Consider the following 15,899-nt stretch of genomic DNA (forward strand, 5'->3'; position numbering starts at 1 on the left):
TATTTTTACGAATGCCTCCACTTGCAAAGATCGAGATATGACCGGTGTGAGCAATGTCATTTGACTGCCCGCCTCTCATCAACTGGGAAGGAAAGTACAGGGCGTGCCATAAAATTGGTCAAACAATGCAAATCACACAGAAAACCATTCCATGTGTCAAGAACAAGTCCTGAATATTGCTAGTTGCCTATAAACACAGGATATTAGTATTATTCATACAACTACAGCTCACAGACATTGCAAAACCACACCATGAACAAAGTGGTCCTATATGGAACACTTGTTTATTTAAACAATCTATTCCTCTACCAACCAAAAAAGTATTTGTCTGTATTGTCAATAATATGGTCATATGGATAACAACTAATGGTCACATAGGATTACATTTGTGATTGAGATTAACCATCAAGCACATTAAAACAGAGATAAGGTGCAGGCAAAGTTAATTTAATGGCATAAAGACAATTGAAATTTACATGTGATATAGATTGAATGGCATCATGTTTAGCAAAAAGAAGATGTGATAAACAAACAATATTGTAAATTAATGCCAGTGGGAATAAAATTGTAGTTTTAGTACTACAAAGAACAGTAATATTCTCTAAAATTCACCTTGGTGCATACCCTCAAACAGAAATTAGTCGTAAGGATGTCCCCAGAACTTCGGGAGGTTGTGTCATGGTCCCCTGGACATCCTGTTTGCTGGGTATCTATGCACTTCAGTCTTGTCTTTATTTTCTAGGGAGCTCATCAAGAAGCCTTAACTGCAAATTTCCACCTCTGTAGCCACTGCTGAAAAGTCAGTCCCCCCTTGCGTATGTCAGGCAGAGCAAACTGAGCAGGCTGATCCCACCTGCACAGAAATAACACAAGAAAAAGGTGAATTGTCAATAGTAGCTGGTGAATAATATGGAGGTTCAATATGAGTAAGAGTTATATGGGAGAAAGTGTAAATGGTAGCACTTACCAATGGGAAATGGCAATCTTGACCTGATACCCATAAGAAAGGCCCTGTGAGCAGCGCTGGGTAAGCTCCCGAACCTTGGGCAATAAAGACTTAAGCAGCTCCTTGTCTTCCTCCAGGACACGTAGCAGGAGGGCTAAGGAGGAATACATAAAAGGGAGATGAAAGCGAGACGAAGAGATCAAACATGTACGATCGCATAATCTGCCTTTGGTTAACTAGGTAAAGATGAGTGATACAGTTTGATTGGCATCTGATTGGATGGCATCGAGGTCTCCCATTTGTTAGTTTGCATCTTTGAACTCTATAGAAGATCTGTACCTTGTTGGTCAGGTGCAGGAAGCAGCGCTCCCTGCTTCTTTACATTTGTTAAAGAGGAGGAGTGCAATTGCAGCAAACGACGCAGAAATCGAAGCTCCAGATGCTGGGATAGAGCTTGGGTGTACAGTTCCTCAGGGGCCTGGCAGAGAATCATAAAGCAGGCACAAAACAGACAATACATAAATAAACAAGAGGATAAGAGCAAGAAGCAAACCACTAGGTGCATAAATGGTCATGGAATAATCAGCTGGGACTCACTCGATACATTGGGAAAGCCAGGCTTTGACACAGATTGTGGAAGGGCAAGGAATGCAAGCGATGGATAGACAACCACGCTGCTGGAATTCTCTGCTTGCTGAAATATATATAGCAGTTTACAAAACTTAACCATCTGAAACATGTCCATTTGAGCATTTTTTCTCATCCAGTGATTAGAAGGATAATAATGCCTCTCACCCATCAAACACAAACAAATATGAAGCGCTTACCCTTCAATGATCCTGCGGTCAAGTGTCAATAGTGACACGTTTCCAAACTGTCTGGCCTCCTGGGACACAGAGTTGCGAAGCCTATTGGCTGCTGAAAGAACTTTAGCAAACTGGGGAACCAGCTTTCCCTGGACAAACTGTCCAATCTTAGGTCAGACAGGAGAGAAGAAAAGGTCAAGTTAGATGGCCACTGTTTACACAATATGCATTACAGTACACAGCACCATAGAGTGGGCCTACCTCCTTGTGCACACGAGTCAGTTCAGTCTTAGCTGTTGAGTTCCCCTTGATCAGACCGCTTATCTGTTCCTGCCTGACATCCTATAAAGAAAAACATGAAAAAAGTGTGTCACATTTAATTTCTTACCTTTATTTTAACAGGTAGGCCATTTATTAAGAACAAGTCCTCATTTACAACTGCGACCTGGCCAAGATAAAGGAAAGCAGTGCGACAAAAACAACAGTTACACATGGGATAGACAAACGTACAGTCAATAACACAATAGAAAACTCTATATACAGTGTGTGCAAATGTAGTAAGAGGAGGGAGGTAAGGCAATAAATAGGCCATAGTGGCGAGATAATTACAATTTAGCATTAACACTGGAGTGATAGATGTGCAAGTAGAGATACTGGAGTGCAAAAGAGAAAAAAAATAACAATATGGGGATGAGGTAGTTGGTTGAGCTATTTACAGATGGGCTGTGTACAGGTGCAGTGATTGGTAAGCTGCTCTGACAGCTGATGCTTATAGTTAGTGAGGGAGATATGAGTCTCCAGCTTCAGTGACTTTTGCAATTCGTTCTAGTCACTGGCAGCAGAGAACTGGAAGGAAAGGTGGCCAAAGTAGGTGCTGACTTTGGGGATGACCAGTGAAATATACCTGCTGGAACGCGTGCTACGGATGGGTGTTGCTATGGTGACCAGTGAGCTGAGATAAGGCGGGGCTGTACCTAGCAAAGGCTTATAGATGACCTGGAGCCAGTGGGTCTGGCGACGGATATGTAGTGAGGGCCAGCCAACGAGAGCGTCCAGGTCGCAGTGGTGGGTAGTATGTGGAGCTTTAGTGACAAAACGGATGGCACTGTGATAGCAAATTGGATGCAGTCTGAGTAGAGTGTTGGAAGCTATTTTGTAAATGACATCGCCGAAGTCAAGGATCGGTAGGATAGTCAGTTTTACGAGGGTATGTTTTGCAGCACGAGTGAAGGAGGCTTTGTTGCGAAATAGGAAGCCGATTCTAGATGTAATATTGGATTGGAGATGCTTAATGTGAGTCTGGAAGGAGAGTTTACAGTTTAACCAGACACAGAGGTATTTGTAGCTGTCCACATATTCTAGGTCAGAACCGTCCAGAGTAGTGATGCTAGCCGGGCGGGCAGCGGCCGGTTGAAGAGCATGCACTTAGATTTACTTGCATTTAAAAGCAGTTGGACACCACAGAAGGAGTGTTATACGGCGTTGAAGCTCGTTTGGAGGTTTGTTAGCACAGTGTCCAAAGAAGGGCCAGATATATACAGAATGGTGTCGTCTGCGTAGAGGTGGATCAGAGAGTCACCAGCAGCAAGAGCGACATCATTGATATATACAGAGAAAAGAGTCAACCCGAGAATTTAATCCTGTGGCACCCCCATAGAGACTGCCAGAGGTCCGGACAACATTCCCTCCGATTTGACACACTAAACTCTATCTGAGAAGTAGTTGGTGAACCAGGCGAGGCAGTCATTTGAGAAACCAAGGCTATTGAGTCTGCCAATAAGAATTCTGTGATTGACAGAGTCGAAAGCCTTGGCCAGGTCGATGAAGACGGCTGCACAGTATTGTCTCTTATCGATGGCGGTTATGATATCGTTTAGGACCTTGAGCGTGGCTGAGGTACACCCATGACCAGCTCGGAAACCAGATTGCATAGTGGAGAAGTAGGGTGGGGTTCGAAATGGTCAGTGATCTGTTTGTTAACTTGGCTTTCGAAGACTTTAGAAAGGCAGGGCAGGATGGATATAGGTCTGTTGCAGTCTGGGTCTACAGTGTCTCCCCCTTTGAAGAGGGGGATGACTGCGGCAGCTTTCCAATCTTTAGGGATCTCAGACGATACGAAAGAGAGGTTGAACAGGTTAGTAATAGGGGTTGCAACAATTGTGGCGGATAATTTTAGAAAGAGAGGGCCCAGATTGTCTAGCCCAGCTGATTTGAAGGGGTCCAGATTTTGCAGCTCTTTCAGAACATCAGCTATCTGGATTTGGATGAAGGAGAAGCGGGGGGGGGCTTGGGCAGGTTGCTGCAGGTGGTGCAGAGCTGTTGGCTGGGTTAGGGGTAGCCAGGTGGAAAGCATGGCCGGCTGTAGAAAAATGCTTATTGAAATTCTCGATTATCGTAGATTTATCGGTGGTGACAGTGTTTCCTAGCCTCAGTGCAGTGGGCAGCTGGGAGGAGGTGCTCTTATTCTCCATGTCCCAGAACTTTTTTGGAATTAGTGCTACAGGATGCAACTTTCTGTTTGAAAGAGTTAGCCTTTGCTTTCCTAACTGACTGTGTATATTGGTTCCTGACTTCCTTAAAAAGTTGCATATCGCGGGGGCTATTCGATGCTAATGCAGTACGCCAAAGGATGTTTTTGTGCTGGTCAAGGGCAGTCAAGTCAGGAGTGAACCAGGGGCTATATCTGTTCTTAGTTCTACATTTTTTGAATGGGGCATGCTTATTTAAGGTGGTGAGGAAAGCACTTTTAAAGAACAACCAGGCATCCTCTACTGACGGGATGAGGTCGACATCCTCCCAGGATACCCGGGCCAGGTCGATTAGAAAGGCCTGCTCGCTGAAGTATTTTAGGGAGCGTTTGACAGTGATGAGGGGTGGTTGTTTGACCTCAGACCCGTTACGGACGCAGGCAATGAGGCAGTGATCGCTGAGATCCTGGTTGAAGACAGCAGAGGTGTATTTTGAGGCCAAGTTGGTCACGATGATAGCTATGTGGGTGCCCATGTTTACAGATTTAGAGTTGTACCTGGTAGGTTCCTTGATCACTTGTGTGAGATTGAGGTAAATTGGTGGCAAGTGATGAAATGCTGTGGTGTGTGTGGGAGACACAAAAGTACAGTTTTAATGATGGCAGGTTCTCACCCCAAGCTGTCTGAAGTCCTTGATGTTTTGCCATTGGCTCCGTAGGTTGCGGAGGTCCTCCTGTCGGTCCCTGGCATGCTGCTCCATTTGAACACACTGGTCCCGCAAACCATTTCTCACTGCTGCCTGAATCACACACTGCATCTCCAGCTTAAACACTGACCTGGGCAGGACGGAAACATGGGAAAAAACAAGGTTTTAAACTGGGAAAGAGTAAAGAGCATCACAAACAATAGATACAGACAACAAACCAGAGTATTCTGATGAATTGACATGACTAGTTTAGAGGCTGAGCATGTTCATTGATGACATGTAAATGTAATGTAAATTATGTGGAAGAAGCCAATCTATAGTGCAGATTTACTGTGACAGGGCTTCGGTTTGAGATTCCCCGCCAATCAGCTCTAACTGTGCCTCTTTCTTTCGGGTATGAAGCTGGGTCTGGAGCTGTTGAATTTGTGACCGTGTCTGAGCCAGTTCCATCAGACTCTGTTCCACCTCCTCCCAGGCTGACTGCAAAAAGATCCCACACATATTACTGTTCCAGCCTATGCAGTGTCTTGGCCCCATGTCGGTATTTTAGTGTAAACGGAAACGTGTAAAGCACCTGTAAAAGACTCTTAACGGTTGGTAGATTTTCCTCTTCTTTTGAGATGTCCAGCAGGTGATTACTCTCGTAGCGAAACCTAAAATAAAACAGATACATTTGCCCCCTATAATTCAAATCCATGCAGATATTTTTGTCCAGCTAACTTTCTTATCAATGTAACCATTTATCGGCCTCCTGAGTGGCACAGCGGTCTAAGGCACTGCTTTGCAGTGCTATAGGCGTCACTACAGACCCGGGTTCGATCCCGGGCTGTATCACAACCGGCCGTGACTGGGAGTCCCATAGGGTGGTGCACAATTGGCCCAGCGTCTTCCAGGTCAGGGGAGGGTTTGGCCAGGGGGGCTTTACTTGGCTCATCGCGCTCTAACGACTCCTAGTGGCGGGCCGGGTGCCTGCAGGCTGACATAGTTCACCGGTGTTTCCTCCGGCACATTAGTGCGGCTGGCTTCTGGGTTAAGCGGGTGGGTGTTAAGAAGCGCAGTTTGGCGGGTCATGTTTCAGAGGACGCATGACTCGACCTTCGCCTACCGAGTTGCAACGATGAGACAAGATCGAAATTGTGGAGAAAAGGGGTCAAAATAAAACAAAAAAGTTACATCTATATTTTTCCCAACCATTTACCGTAATGCAGCAACATCACGAGCCACATCCAAAGAGGCAAGCATCTCCTCCAATGTAATTTCCTGTCCCAAGGCCAGGTACTGCAAGGCTGACAGCACTTGGGTCGGAGGATAGCATTGCAACAAGTCCTGATGAGATTTAAAAAAAAAAATAATAATAATAATATGATTCTCACTCAAATGAAGAATATATGAAAAACAGACCATGATGTAACTAACTAGGTGCAAACAATGCAACTACCTCCACAGCACTTAACCAATGCTGAAATACTGCAGTTCTCTGTTCACGTGTCAGGCTGAAGAAAGAGAGAACAATGATTTATCAATAGAAGTATCCCATGGATGACTCCGGTTCCTATATGAAACCATCTGATGATTCTTACTGTGTGGCAGTGGAAGATGTCATGTTCAGTTCACTCTCTTGCAAAGACTGGAAGAACTGGAGTCTTTCATCACACAACTCTCTGACGTTACGCTAAGGGGAAAAATAAACAAGACCAGTAAAATGAAAAACCATCACTTCGAAGATTATCATATAAGTAATAAAATATAGTAAAGCACTTACCAGAACCTTAGGCTCTGCTCCTGATGGGTTGAGATGGTCCCCACTGCTATTGGAGGTTTCATTTCCAAACACCACCTTCACCTCTGCCCTCCTACAAAACACACCAAAAGGAAAGAATGGATTTAGGGTTGGCTTGAAGCGTCAAATGCATGTGGAAGTGTGGTAAGAAATGGTAAGGGTAAACGGCAGAGGCTCTAGCAAGCACACCTAGACAGCTGCTCCAGAACCTGGGAGTGCCCACTGATCTTGCGGATATCCTCTGAAAGAGAGTGGCGCTCCTTCATGCAGCGCTGCTTAAAAGCCTGTAAAAGCAGCTCCCTGCATTGGTTCTCCTCCACCATCTCCCAGCTCCGGTTAATGGACTGCTCTACTCAATACAAAGGGATTACAGAGTACAACACGTCAAGGCGAAAGAGGACATCCACATATACAGACCTAGCACATTTTAGTATGTGGTATGTAGAAAAAATTATATATTTGGTAAAATGCTCACCCTCAGTAACCAGCTGTGCTTCAGTCCCCTTGATTTGAGAGTCCAGGTGGTTTAGTTCTACTCTCAGCTCATCTATCTGCTCCTGAAGCTCAAACCGCTTAGCAGCATCACTCTGCCCCACTACATGTTTCAACTGCAAATGTGTACATACAATCATGTAAAAGAATGAGCACACAGAAAACATAACACTAACATATTGCTACAATATCACATTTAAGACTATCAAACTATCTAGACATTTGTTTAGAGAAATATGGTTGTACCTCCTTATCGTGCAGAACTTTGTACCTGAGAGATCACAATGTCAAGGCTTGTACAACTGTACATACAAGAAAACATGTGTCATATGTCAGAGAAATTAGGCAGTTATCCTATCAAGAGTTGGTGTCATCTCAGAGACAATGAAATTATCACATTTGTAGATAACTCAAGACACCAAAAATAAAGGATACCATTGGATATTTCCACGCATAACCCTTACATTCCTGCAAAGAGAAAGGAATAGACGAAGATATTGGAAGAACAAACGTAAAAGGACAAAACGACAATAGTTGACCTAGCTACTACAAATAATTGATAGAAACACTAGGAAGTATAAGAAATAAGGTTGTAAAAACCTGTCTGCATACCCACCTCTGATTGAAAATATGTTGTGTGACATATCTCCATATAGAGGCACCTGGGCCAACACATAACCTGAATCAAAACAAACATCAATATACTAAACGTTACTTGGGTTAACTCAATGTTGGGACAAATTCGTTTTAATTAGTCTGCAACTGCCGATATGAAAGACTGTAGTTAGAATTGCTACCAAGACAAAAAGGAATAGCTCAACAAGGCCAAAGAAAGGTGCATGTACGTTAAATTGGACATTTATGAATGACGTTACGCACGTTTTAAAGTAGTTGTCATTTGGGAGACTTTGGGTTGGTAGATTAAATTCTTCAATCGCCCACCGCTTTAGTTCCCGCAGCAGGGTCCTGTCTCCCATCCTTCTCTAGACAAAATAAGCGAGGCGTTAGCTAGCTAGCTATCCAGCTCAATAATGTTCACCAAAATCGAATACTAGCAAGTACATTTTAGCTTGACAGGTGGCTGTAATAGTACGATGGCGAAGTAGATTTGTTTCCAAGTGGTTGACTGTCAAAAAGATGTCAAGAAAAGTTAGCTGTCCGACTTTGCTCAGTTGGGCGCTTGCTATTTTTCCCGCCCGTTCAACTTCCCGCTCTGCAGCATATCCGGTGACGTTTGCTTACGTTCTGAACCAGGACAAATAGTACGTCTAACGTTCTACAACATTACGCCGATTCTGTTGCAAAACATTTCTTAAAGGGAAGCAAACTGAACGAAACGGGACGAGATCTACCTGGATTTGTCTATTCAGAATTATCGTTTTGCTCTGTTTGATTCTTAAACGGTTCCCGTAATGAACACGAAAATGTTACACAAAGTGGGAAACTTACATTTGAGTAATTTAGCAGACGCTTTTATCCAGAAAGACTTAAAGTTAGTGCATTAATTATAAAATAGCTAGGCGGGACAACCACATCAGAGTAAGTACATTTTCCCCTCAATAAGGTAGTCCGAGCGACACAGCAGCTTTCATCCACTTCACCATTCCGTATAAATATATACACATTTGTTCAGTCATATGGCAAATAATAATAAAGACCTAATAGGTAGGACCGGTCCTGGACGTTCTGCCGCCCTAGGCGAGTTAAAAATCTGCCCCCCGCTAGGTTTGGGCTTGGAACAATTTTTTTCTTAGCTAAATCGGAGGAGCGGAACATAATAGCAGCCCAATTAATAGGTTTAACACATTTTTAACACATCTGGTTAGTAGGCTATATTATCAGTTCAATGTCAATAACATAGCCTAATATTTTAAATCGGATTACATTGATAAAATAATGAATGCCCTGGATGTTCTGCCGCCCTAGCCGAGACAAAAATAACTACATCTTAGACATTCTTATGAATCTAAGCATGGCACTTTCAGAAGTTACCTTTCCACCCAGACAGGCTCTACTGACGCAGAAAACTGTAAACTTCAACTGCTGGGTACTCCTCCGTTGTATAACCCAGCAGCAGAAGTGCTTCCCTAAAAGCTGCCTGGGATTAAACAAACATCTTCTCATTTTGGAAAGAAAAAAGCTCAGTTTATATAGGGACAGAATAGCAAAGTATTTTTTATTATCTCCTCGAATATTATAGGCTGGAGTTTAGCTTCAGATTGTCATAGAGAGGAATCAATATATCCCCATATGCATCGGAGTCACGTCTTTCACAGTCATTTAAGAGCTTGTTTCTACCATAAGGCATCACAGAGTTAAGCATTGTTATAGAACACTTTATGTAATCTGGATACGATTTATGTATTTATTTCAAAATATAAAGCAAACAATAGATTCCTTTTTGCCCTTTTATTTAACAAAGGGTATGTGATACCCTCACTCAATTTGAGCCCTGGTTTTAGTCAAACACACCAAGCCCTTCCCAGACACAGGTATTTAATCAGTGCATGCGACAGTGTTGGAGTATTTGGCTATAACGACATCGATGGGTAGGATAATTGTGTCTGTCGAACAGGTAGGTTTACTACTTATTTTTTGGAAGATGAAGAAATAAGCTCCAATTATATTTAACCCCTGCATCGGAGAGTTACAATGTTGATATCATTATGCAACCTACTACCTATAGTAGGAAAACAAGTTTCTCATTAATAATATCCCACCTGTTAAAAAAATCTATCAATCAAATGTATTTATAAAGCTCTTTTTACATCAGCCGATGTCACAAAGTGCTGTACAGAAACCCAGCCTAAAACCCCAAACAGCAAGCAATGCAGATGTAGAAGCACAGTGGCAATGAAAAACTCCCTGAAAGGCCAGAACCTAGGAAGAAACCTAGAGAGGAACCAGGCTCTGAGCCAGTCCTCTTCTGGGTAGAGATTATAACAGAACATGGTCAAGATGTTCAAACGTTCATAGATGACAAGCGGGTCAGATAATAATAATCACAGTGGTTGTTTTGGGTGCAACAGGAAAGCACCTCAGGAGTAAATGTCAGTTGGCTTTTCATAGTGATCAATCAGAGTTAGAGACAGCAGGTGCGGTAGAGAGAGAGTCCAAAACAGCAGGTCCGGGACAAGGTAGCACGTCCAGTGAACAGGTCAGGGTTCCATAGCCACAGGCAGAACAGTTGAAACTGGAGCAGCAGCATGACCAGGTGGACTGGGGACACCAAGGAGTCATCAGGCCAGGTAGTCCTGAGGCATGGTCCTAGAGCTCAGGTTCTCCGAAAGTAGAGAGAGAGAATAAGAGAAAAGAGAGAGAGAGAATTAGTGGGAGCATACTTAAATTCACACAGGACACCGGAAGAGACAGGAGTAATACTCCAGATATAACCGACTGACCCTAGCCCCCCGACACAAACTATTGCAGCATAAATACTGGAGGCTGAGACAGGAGTGGTCGGGAGACACTGTGGCCCTGTCCGACGATACCCTCGGACAGGGCCAAACAGGTAGGATATAACCCCACCCACTTTGCCAAAGCACAGCCCCCACACCACTAGAGGGATATCTTCAACCACCAACCTACTACCCTGAGACAAGGCCGAGTATAGCCCACAAAGATCTCCCCCACGGCACGACCACGAGGGGGGCGCCAACCCGGACCAGATCACGTCAGTGACTCAACCCACTCAAGTGACGCATGGAAGAGCACCAGTAAGCCAGTGACTCAGCCTCCGTAATAGGGTTAGAGGCAGAGAATCCCAGTGGAGAGAGGGGAACTGGCCAGGCAGAGACAGCAAGGGCGGTTCGACGCTCCAGTGCCTTTCCGTTCACCTTCACACCCCTGGGCCAGACTACACTCAATCATAGGACCTGCTGAAGATATGAGTCTTCAATAAAGACTTGAAGGTCGAGACAGAGTCTGCGTCTCTCACATGGATAGGCAGACCATTCCATAAAAATGGAGCTCTATAGGAGAAAGCTCTGCCTCCAGCTGTTTGCTTAGAAATTCTAGGGACAATAAGGAGGCCTGGGTCTTGTGACCATAGCATACCTTGTAGGTATGTACGGCAGGACCAAATCGGAAAGATAGATAGGAGCAAGCCCATGTAATGCTTTGTAGGTTAGCAGTAAAACCTTGAAATCAGCCCTAGCCTTAACAGGAAGCCAGTGTAGAGAATCTAGCACTGGAGTAATATGATCACTTTTTTTGGTTCTAGTTAAGATTCTAGAAGCCGTGTTTAGCACTAACTGAAGTTTATTTAGTGCTTTATCTGGGTAGCCGAAAAGTAGAGCATTGCAGTAGTCTAATCTAGAAGTGACAAAAACATGGATTAATTTTTCTGCATAAATTTTCGACAGAAAGTTTCTGATGTTACAAAGATGAAAAAAAGCTGTCCTTGAAATATTCTGATATGTTCGTCAAAAGAGAGATCAGGGTACAGAGTAACGCCGAGGTCCTTTAAAAAAAATGTATAACGGGAAGGAAATGTCCTCCTTGCCCTCGTTTGGAAATGGTTGAGATAGTAGAGTTCAAAACCTCCCCAACTCCGTCTAGCAACTAGCCTCTGTGTACAAAAAAAAAGAGTACAAATGGGCTAAACATGGGCTAAACATGTATTTTCTAGAACACTTAATGTTGCAATTTTTATAAGTACTGCTGTTTTTGTATGCTTTATCCTATGAATACTGCTCCCCTTACCCAAACAAATGTAGTCTACAGTATATTAAAGGCCTGGCATAAAATATTATGCATTTTATAAATTTCAGATTTAATTTAAATCATAGATATGTTGCCATCTCTTGTACCCCCTTTTGTATTTATGTTTTATCACCAATTTTGTAAGTCGCTCTGGATAAGAGCGTCTGCTAAATGACTTAAATGTAAATGTAAATGTAAAGTTTGTGGCTGGCCGGAAGCGCTTGAGGAAAGAGGTGAAGCTCAGCAGCCCCCTGAGACTGGTGATAGACTGCAGCTTCGACAACCTCATGATGTTTAAGGATGTTAGGAAGCTCCATAAGCAAATACAGAGATGCTATGCAGTGAACAGACGAGCGGTGCACTGTACAACCATTAAGATTAATTGTCAGTTCCAACAGATCTCTTTGTTTCTTGGGACCTAGAACTAGCATATCTAGTAGTTTTGCTTGGAATAGACAAGCCTTGGTCTCTCCCCATTCGCCATCCTCCTTGTAGTGGGCCACAGAAAACTGTCATTGTCCCTCGTCTCTTGGGAAATTCCCCTCCTTATCCTGATGTGGCCCAGCCTGCATTAACATATCCCTTAAAGATCCATTCCTATATTTTGGCCACTCACCGGGATCTTTTATGTTTTTGTCTGGGAGTTCGGATTTAGCAGCAGCACCACCACTGTCATCTGGGACGGGGAGCGAGGAATCTGAATCTGAGTCTGGGTCCAAGATAGTAGGGTCTTCACCGGCATTGTTTGGAGGTGTGGCTAGGCCTGGTGCGACCACCTGTTCTTGTCCAGCCAGAGAGCTTTAATCATTGGTGGAAGTGCATGGCTCGGACTCCTCCGGGTTGCCCTCTTCGCTGCTAGGATCAGCGAACTAGGGCTCGTCGTTCTCGGCGAATGAATGGCCTGTCCTCGTAGGCTTGTCATTCTCCACACCAGCTGATGGACATTGCTGCACGCTGGACAATTTCACCAGCGAATTTTTCTTTGGTTTGAGATTGTGCCTCTTTTCTCATTGTTTTAAAAAAAAATATTCGCGTCCTGATAGTTTTTGTCTCTTAGACATGGTAGCAAATTGTTTCAAATCTCTATAGATTACTTTTAGCTAAAATAATATCCACTAGTAGTAGCTAGCTAACGTTAACAAGCTAGGTTAGGCTACTGCCTTAATCACTAATCGTTTTCGACACACACAAACATAATACAAATACAATCATTTAATTGGCAGATTCATTTTTATTAATGTTTCACAATTGGATAATCCCATATAAACACACACATCACCATTCCTACCAAGGATAGTGGGAGTGAACTTCGAGAAGCGGGAATGGGGTGGGGGCGGGAACTGCAGCAAGGCTTTTTTGTTGTTGATTTGAACTTGCTTTAAAAAAAAATTATGCACACAACAAATACAAAACAATAGAAATATACAAACAAGAGTACTTGTTTGATATTACATATCAAGATTCATTTTCAATTTGTTAAATACTTTTATAGTGCCTATTGCTTTTTTGTTTTTACATTTACTGATCATTTCAAAATAATATTTAAATTCTATCTTAAATACATTTAAATACATACATTTAAATACATTTAAATACATTAAATAATGTGAAGAGGGGTTTGTTCTCTGCCCACTTCATTTTATGGACAAAGAATCTTCCATGAAAGATAAACAAATTAACAATGAAAGTTAAATCAGGGTCCATATCATTTGGATCTAAATAAAACATATTCAAATTAACATCAAATTAACATTAATAGTCGTTTCTTTTAAAATAAAATCTTCTAACTCACTCCAAAATCTTCTGACATAAGAACAGTCCCAAAATAAATGGTCAAGAGTTTCTGGGTCACAACCACAAAAGACACATTTGTTATCAATAGCTATTTTAAATCTGTGTATAATAAAGGTCTTTACAGGGTAGATTCTATGAATGAGTTTGTATGATACTTCTTTCACCTTATTAGATATACAATATTTACCAGACAACAATGAGACTTTGTTCCAGTTCACTTGTCCTAGGGCTGCATTCCAGTACATTTTATCAGAGGGAATAGTAACATATTGACATATTTTCCTTATATACATGTAATTACATTTATAGTTTAAAATGTCAATTCCTTCTAATTGTATTGAGGCTACAAAATCCTCAACAGTTGCAGTTGTTATATTCTCCTAAAAGAAGAATAGCACCTTTAGGGACAGCTCTAACAACAATTTGATACTCCTCAGTAGTGAATGTAACATTGTGTGTTGTAATAAATTCTGGATAATCATATAATTGTCAATCATTATTCAATAATTGTTTAACCCAAATAATGTTGTCAAACCAGTTCTGGAAAAATAAAGACTTGTTTTTGTATTTATGTCTTTATTATCTCAGATTGTATACCTATGTGGGGAAAAATTGTGTTTGTACATGAGGTTCCAAGTTAGAAGTACTTGTTGATGAAAGTTTGCAAGCTTAATAGGGATTTTACCCACATCAAAGTTGCATTTGAGTAAGAGTTCTAGATCAACAATCTGTTTGAATATTAAATTAGGGATAATATTCCAGATGCAATCCTTATTTCTTGAATAGTTTTGTTTAATCTTAAATATTATATTAGAGGTTTTAAAATCCAGAGCATTCAACCCTCCCTCACTTTGGGTGCTACATATTACCGCTTTTCGTAAATAATGAGGTTTATTCCTCCATATGAAGTTAAATCATTTAGTATCAACCATTTTAGTTTACTGACAGAGGAACATCCAAGGCAAGGGAGGTATAAACTAATCGGGACAGACCTTCAGATTTTGATAAAAGTACACGTCCAGATAAAGAAAGATCTCTTAATAACCAGGAGTTAAATCTCTTTCCAATTTTCTCTACAATAGGAGAGAAATGTAAGTTGGCCCTTTCTTTCTGATCTTTGCTAACTTTAATACCAAGATATGTGATCACATCTTTTACAGGGATATTACATACTGAGTTTAAGTCACATCTTTTCAACACAAATAATTCACATTTCCTAATCTTCAGAGATAAACCTGATACATGTGAGAAGGCATTAATACACTCAATAGCTTTCCTGACTTCTTTTTCTTTTTTTCTCTTTGTCTTGTATCTGAATACCCCTAAAACTATCCTTATTTATATGATGTGCCATAACTTGTCTGACCAATAAAAATAAGAAAATAAGAAATTGGGCATCCTTGTTTAATTCCACGTCTAATGTCGAATCTTTGTGAAGTTCCATGGGATAATTTAACAGAGCTGTTACTAATATTGTAAAGTGTCTTAATTACACTTTGAAAATATTGATCAAAACCAAAAAATCAAAGAGTCTCAAAAAGAAAATAATGTTCAACTGTATCAAATGCCTTGTAAAAGTCTACAAATAAAATAAAGCCATCTTCCATAATGTGCTCATTGTAGTCTATCAAGTCCAAAACTAGTCGAACTGCAGCAAGGCTATGAGCTGGTGGCGGCAGCCAAATTGTCAAAATGCCGCCCCAAATTGAAGTGCGCCATAGGCTGGGGCCTAATCTTGCCTAATGGAAGGGCCGGTCCTGCTAATAGGCCAAAACCAGATGTTTGTTTAGATTGGCTCATGACGACAGATGCACATTTAAAAAAAATATAAACACATGTGTTGGACCCATGTTTCATGAGCTGAAATAAAACATCCCAGAACGCATGAAAGCTTATTTATCTCATTTTTTTGTGCAAAAATGTGTTTACAACCCTGTTGGTGAGTGTTTCTCCTTTGCCAAGATAATCCATTCACCTGACAGGTGTGGCATATTAAGAAGCTGATTAAACAGCATGATCATTACACAGGTGCACCTTGTGCTGGGGACAATAAAAGGCCACTCTAAAATGTGCAGTTTTGTCACACAACACAATGCCACAGATGTCTCAAGTTTTGAAGGAGTGTGCAATTGAAATGCTGAATGCAGAAATGTCCACCAGAGCTATTAGGAGAGAATTCAATGTTAATTTCTCTACCATAAGC

General features: G+C 41.7%; 1 protein-coding gene across 3 annotated transcripts; it reads right to left on the reverse strand.

The window, feature by feature from the left end:
• Positions 1-426: 426 nt before the first annotated feature.
• On the reverse strand, positions 427-8,400 carry LOC139541172 (HAUS augmin-like complex subunit 5). Of its 3 annotated transcripts, XM_071345507.1 has the most exons (20): positions 8,261-8,397; positions 8,078-8,181; positions 7,815-7,877; positions 7,634-7,666; positions 7,445-7,469; positions 7,182-7,314; positions 6,896-7,055; positions 6,689-6,779; positions 6,507-6,598; positions 6,365-6,419; positions 6,125-6,252; positions 5,501-5,579; positions 5,258-5,406; positions 4,894-5,056; positions 2,014-2,094; positions 1,774-1,919; positions 1,544-1,640; positions 1,286-1,424; positions 968-1,100; positions 427-853 (listed from the first exon to the last, which is right to left on the reverse strand). In XM_071345507.1, the coding sequence occupies exons 2-20, from the start codon at positions 8,173-8,175 to the stop codon at positions 751-753; spliced, it is 1,968 nt and encodes a 655-aa protein (XP_071201608.1). In that variant the 5' UTR covers positions 8,176-8,181; positions 8,261-8,397; the 3' UTR covers positions 427-750. The 3 variants fall into 3 exon arrangements, with proteins under 3 accessions (XP_071201608.1, XP_071201607.1, XP_071201609.1); XM_071345506.1 differs by having other exon boundaries at positions 8,078-8,400; XM_071345508.1 differs by lacking the exon at positions 7,815-7,877 and having other exon boundaries at positions 8,078-8,324.
• Between the last annotated feature and the right edge of the window lie 7,499 nt (positions 8,401-15,899).

This window comes from Salvelinus alpinus, chromosome 16, assembly GCF_045679555.1.
Source record: "Salvelinus alpinus chromosome 16, SLU_Salpinus.1, whole genome shotgun sequence".
Classification (NCBI taxonomy): Eukaryota; Metazoa; Chordata; class Actinopteri; order Salmoniformes; family Salmonidae; genus Salvelinus; species Salvelinus alpinus.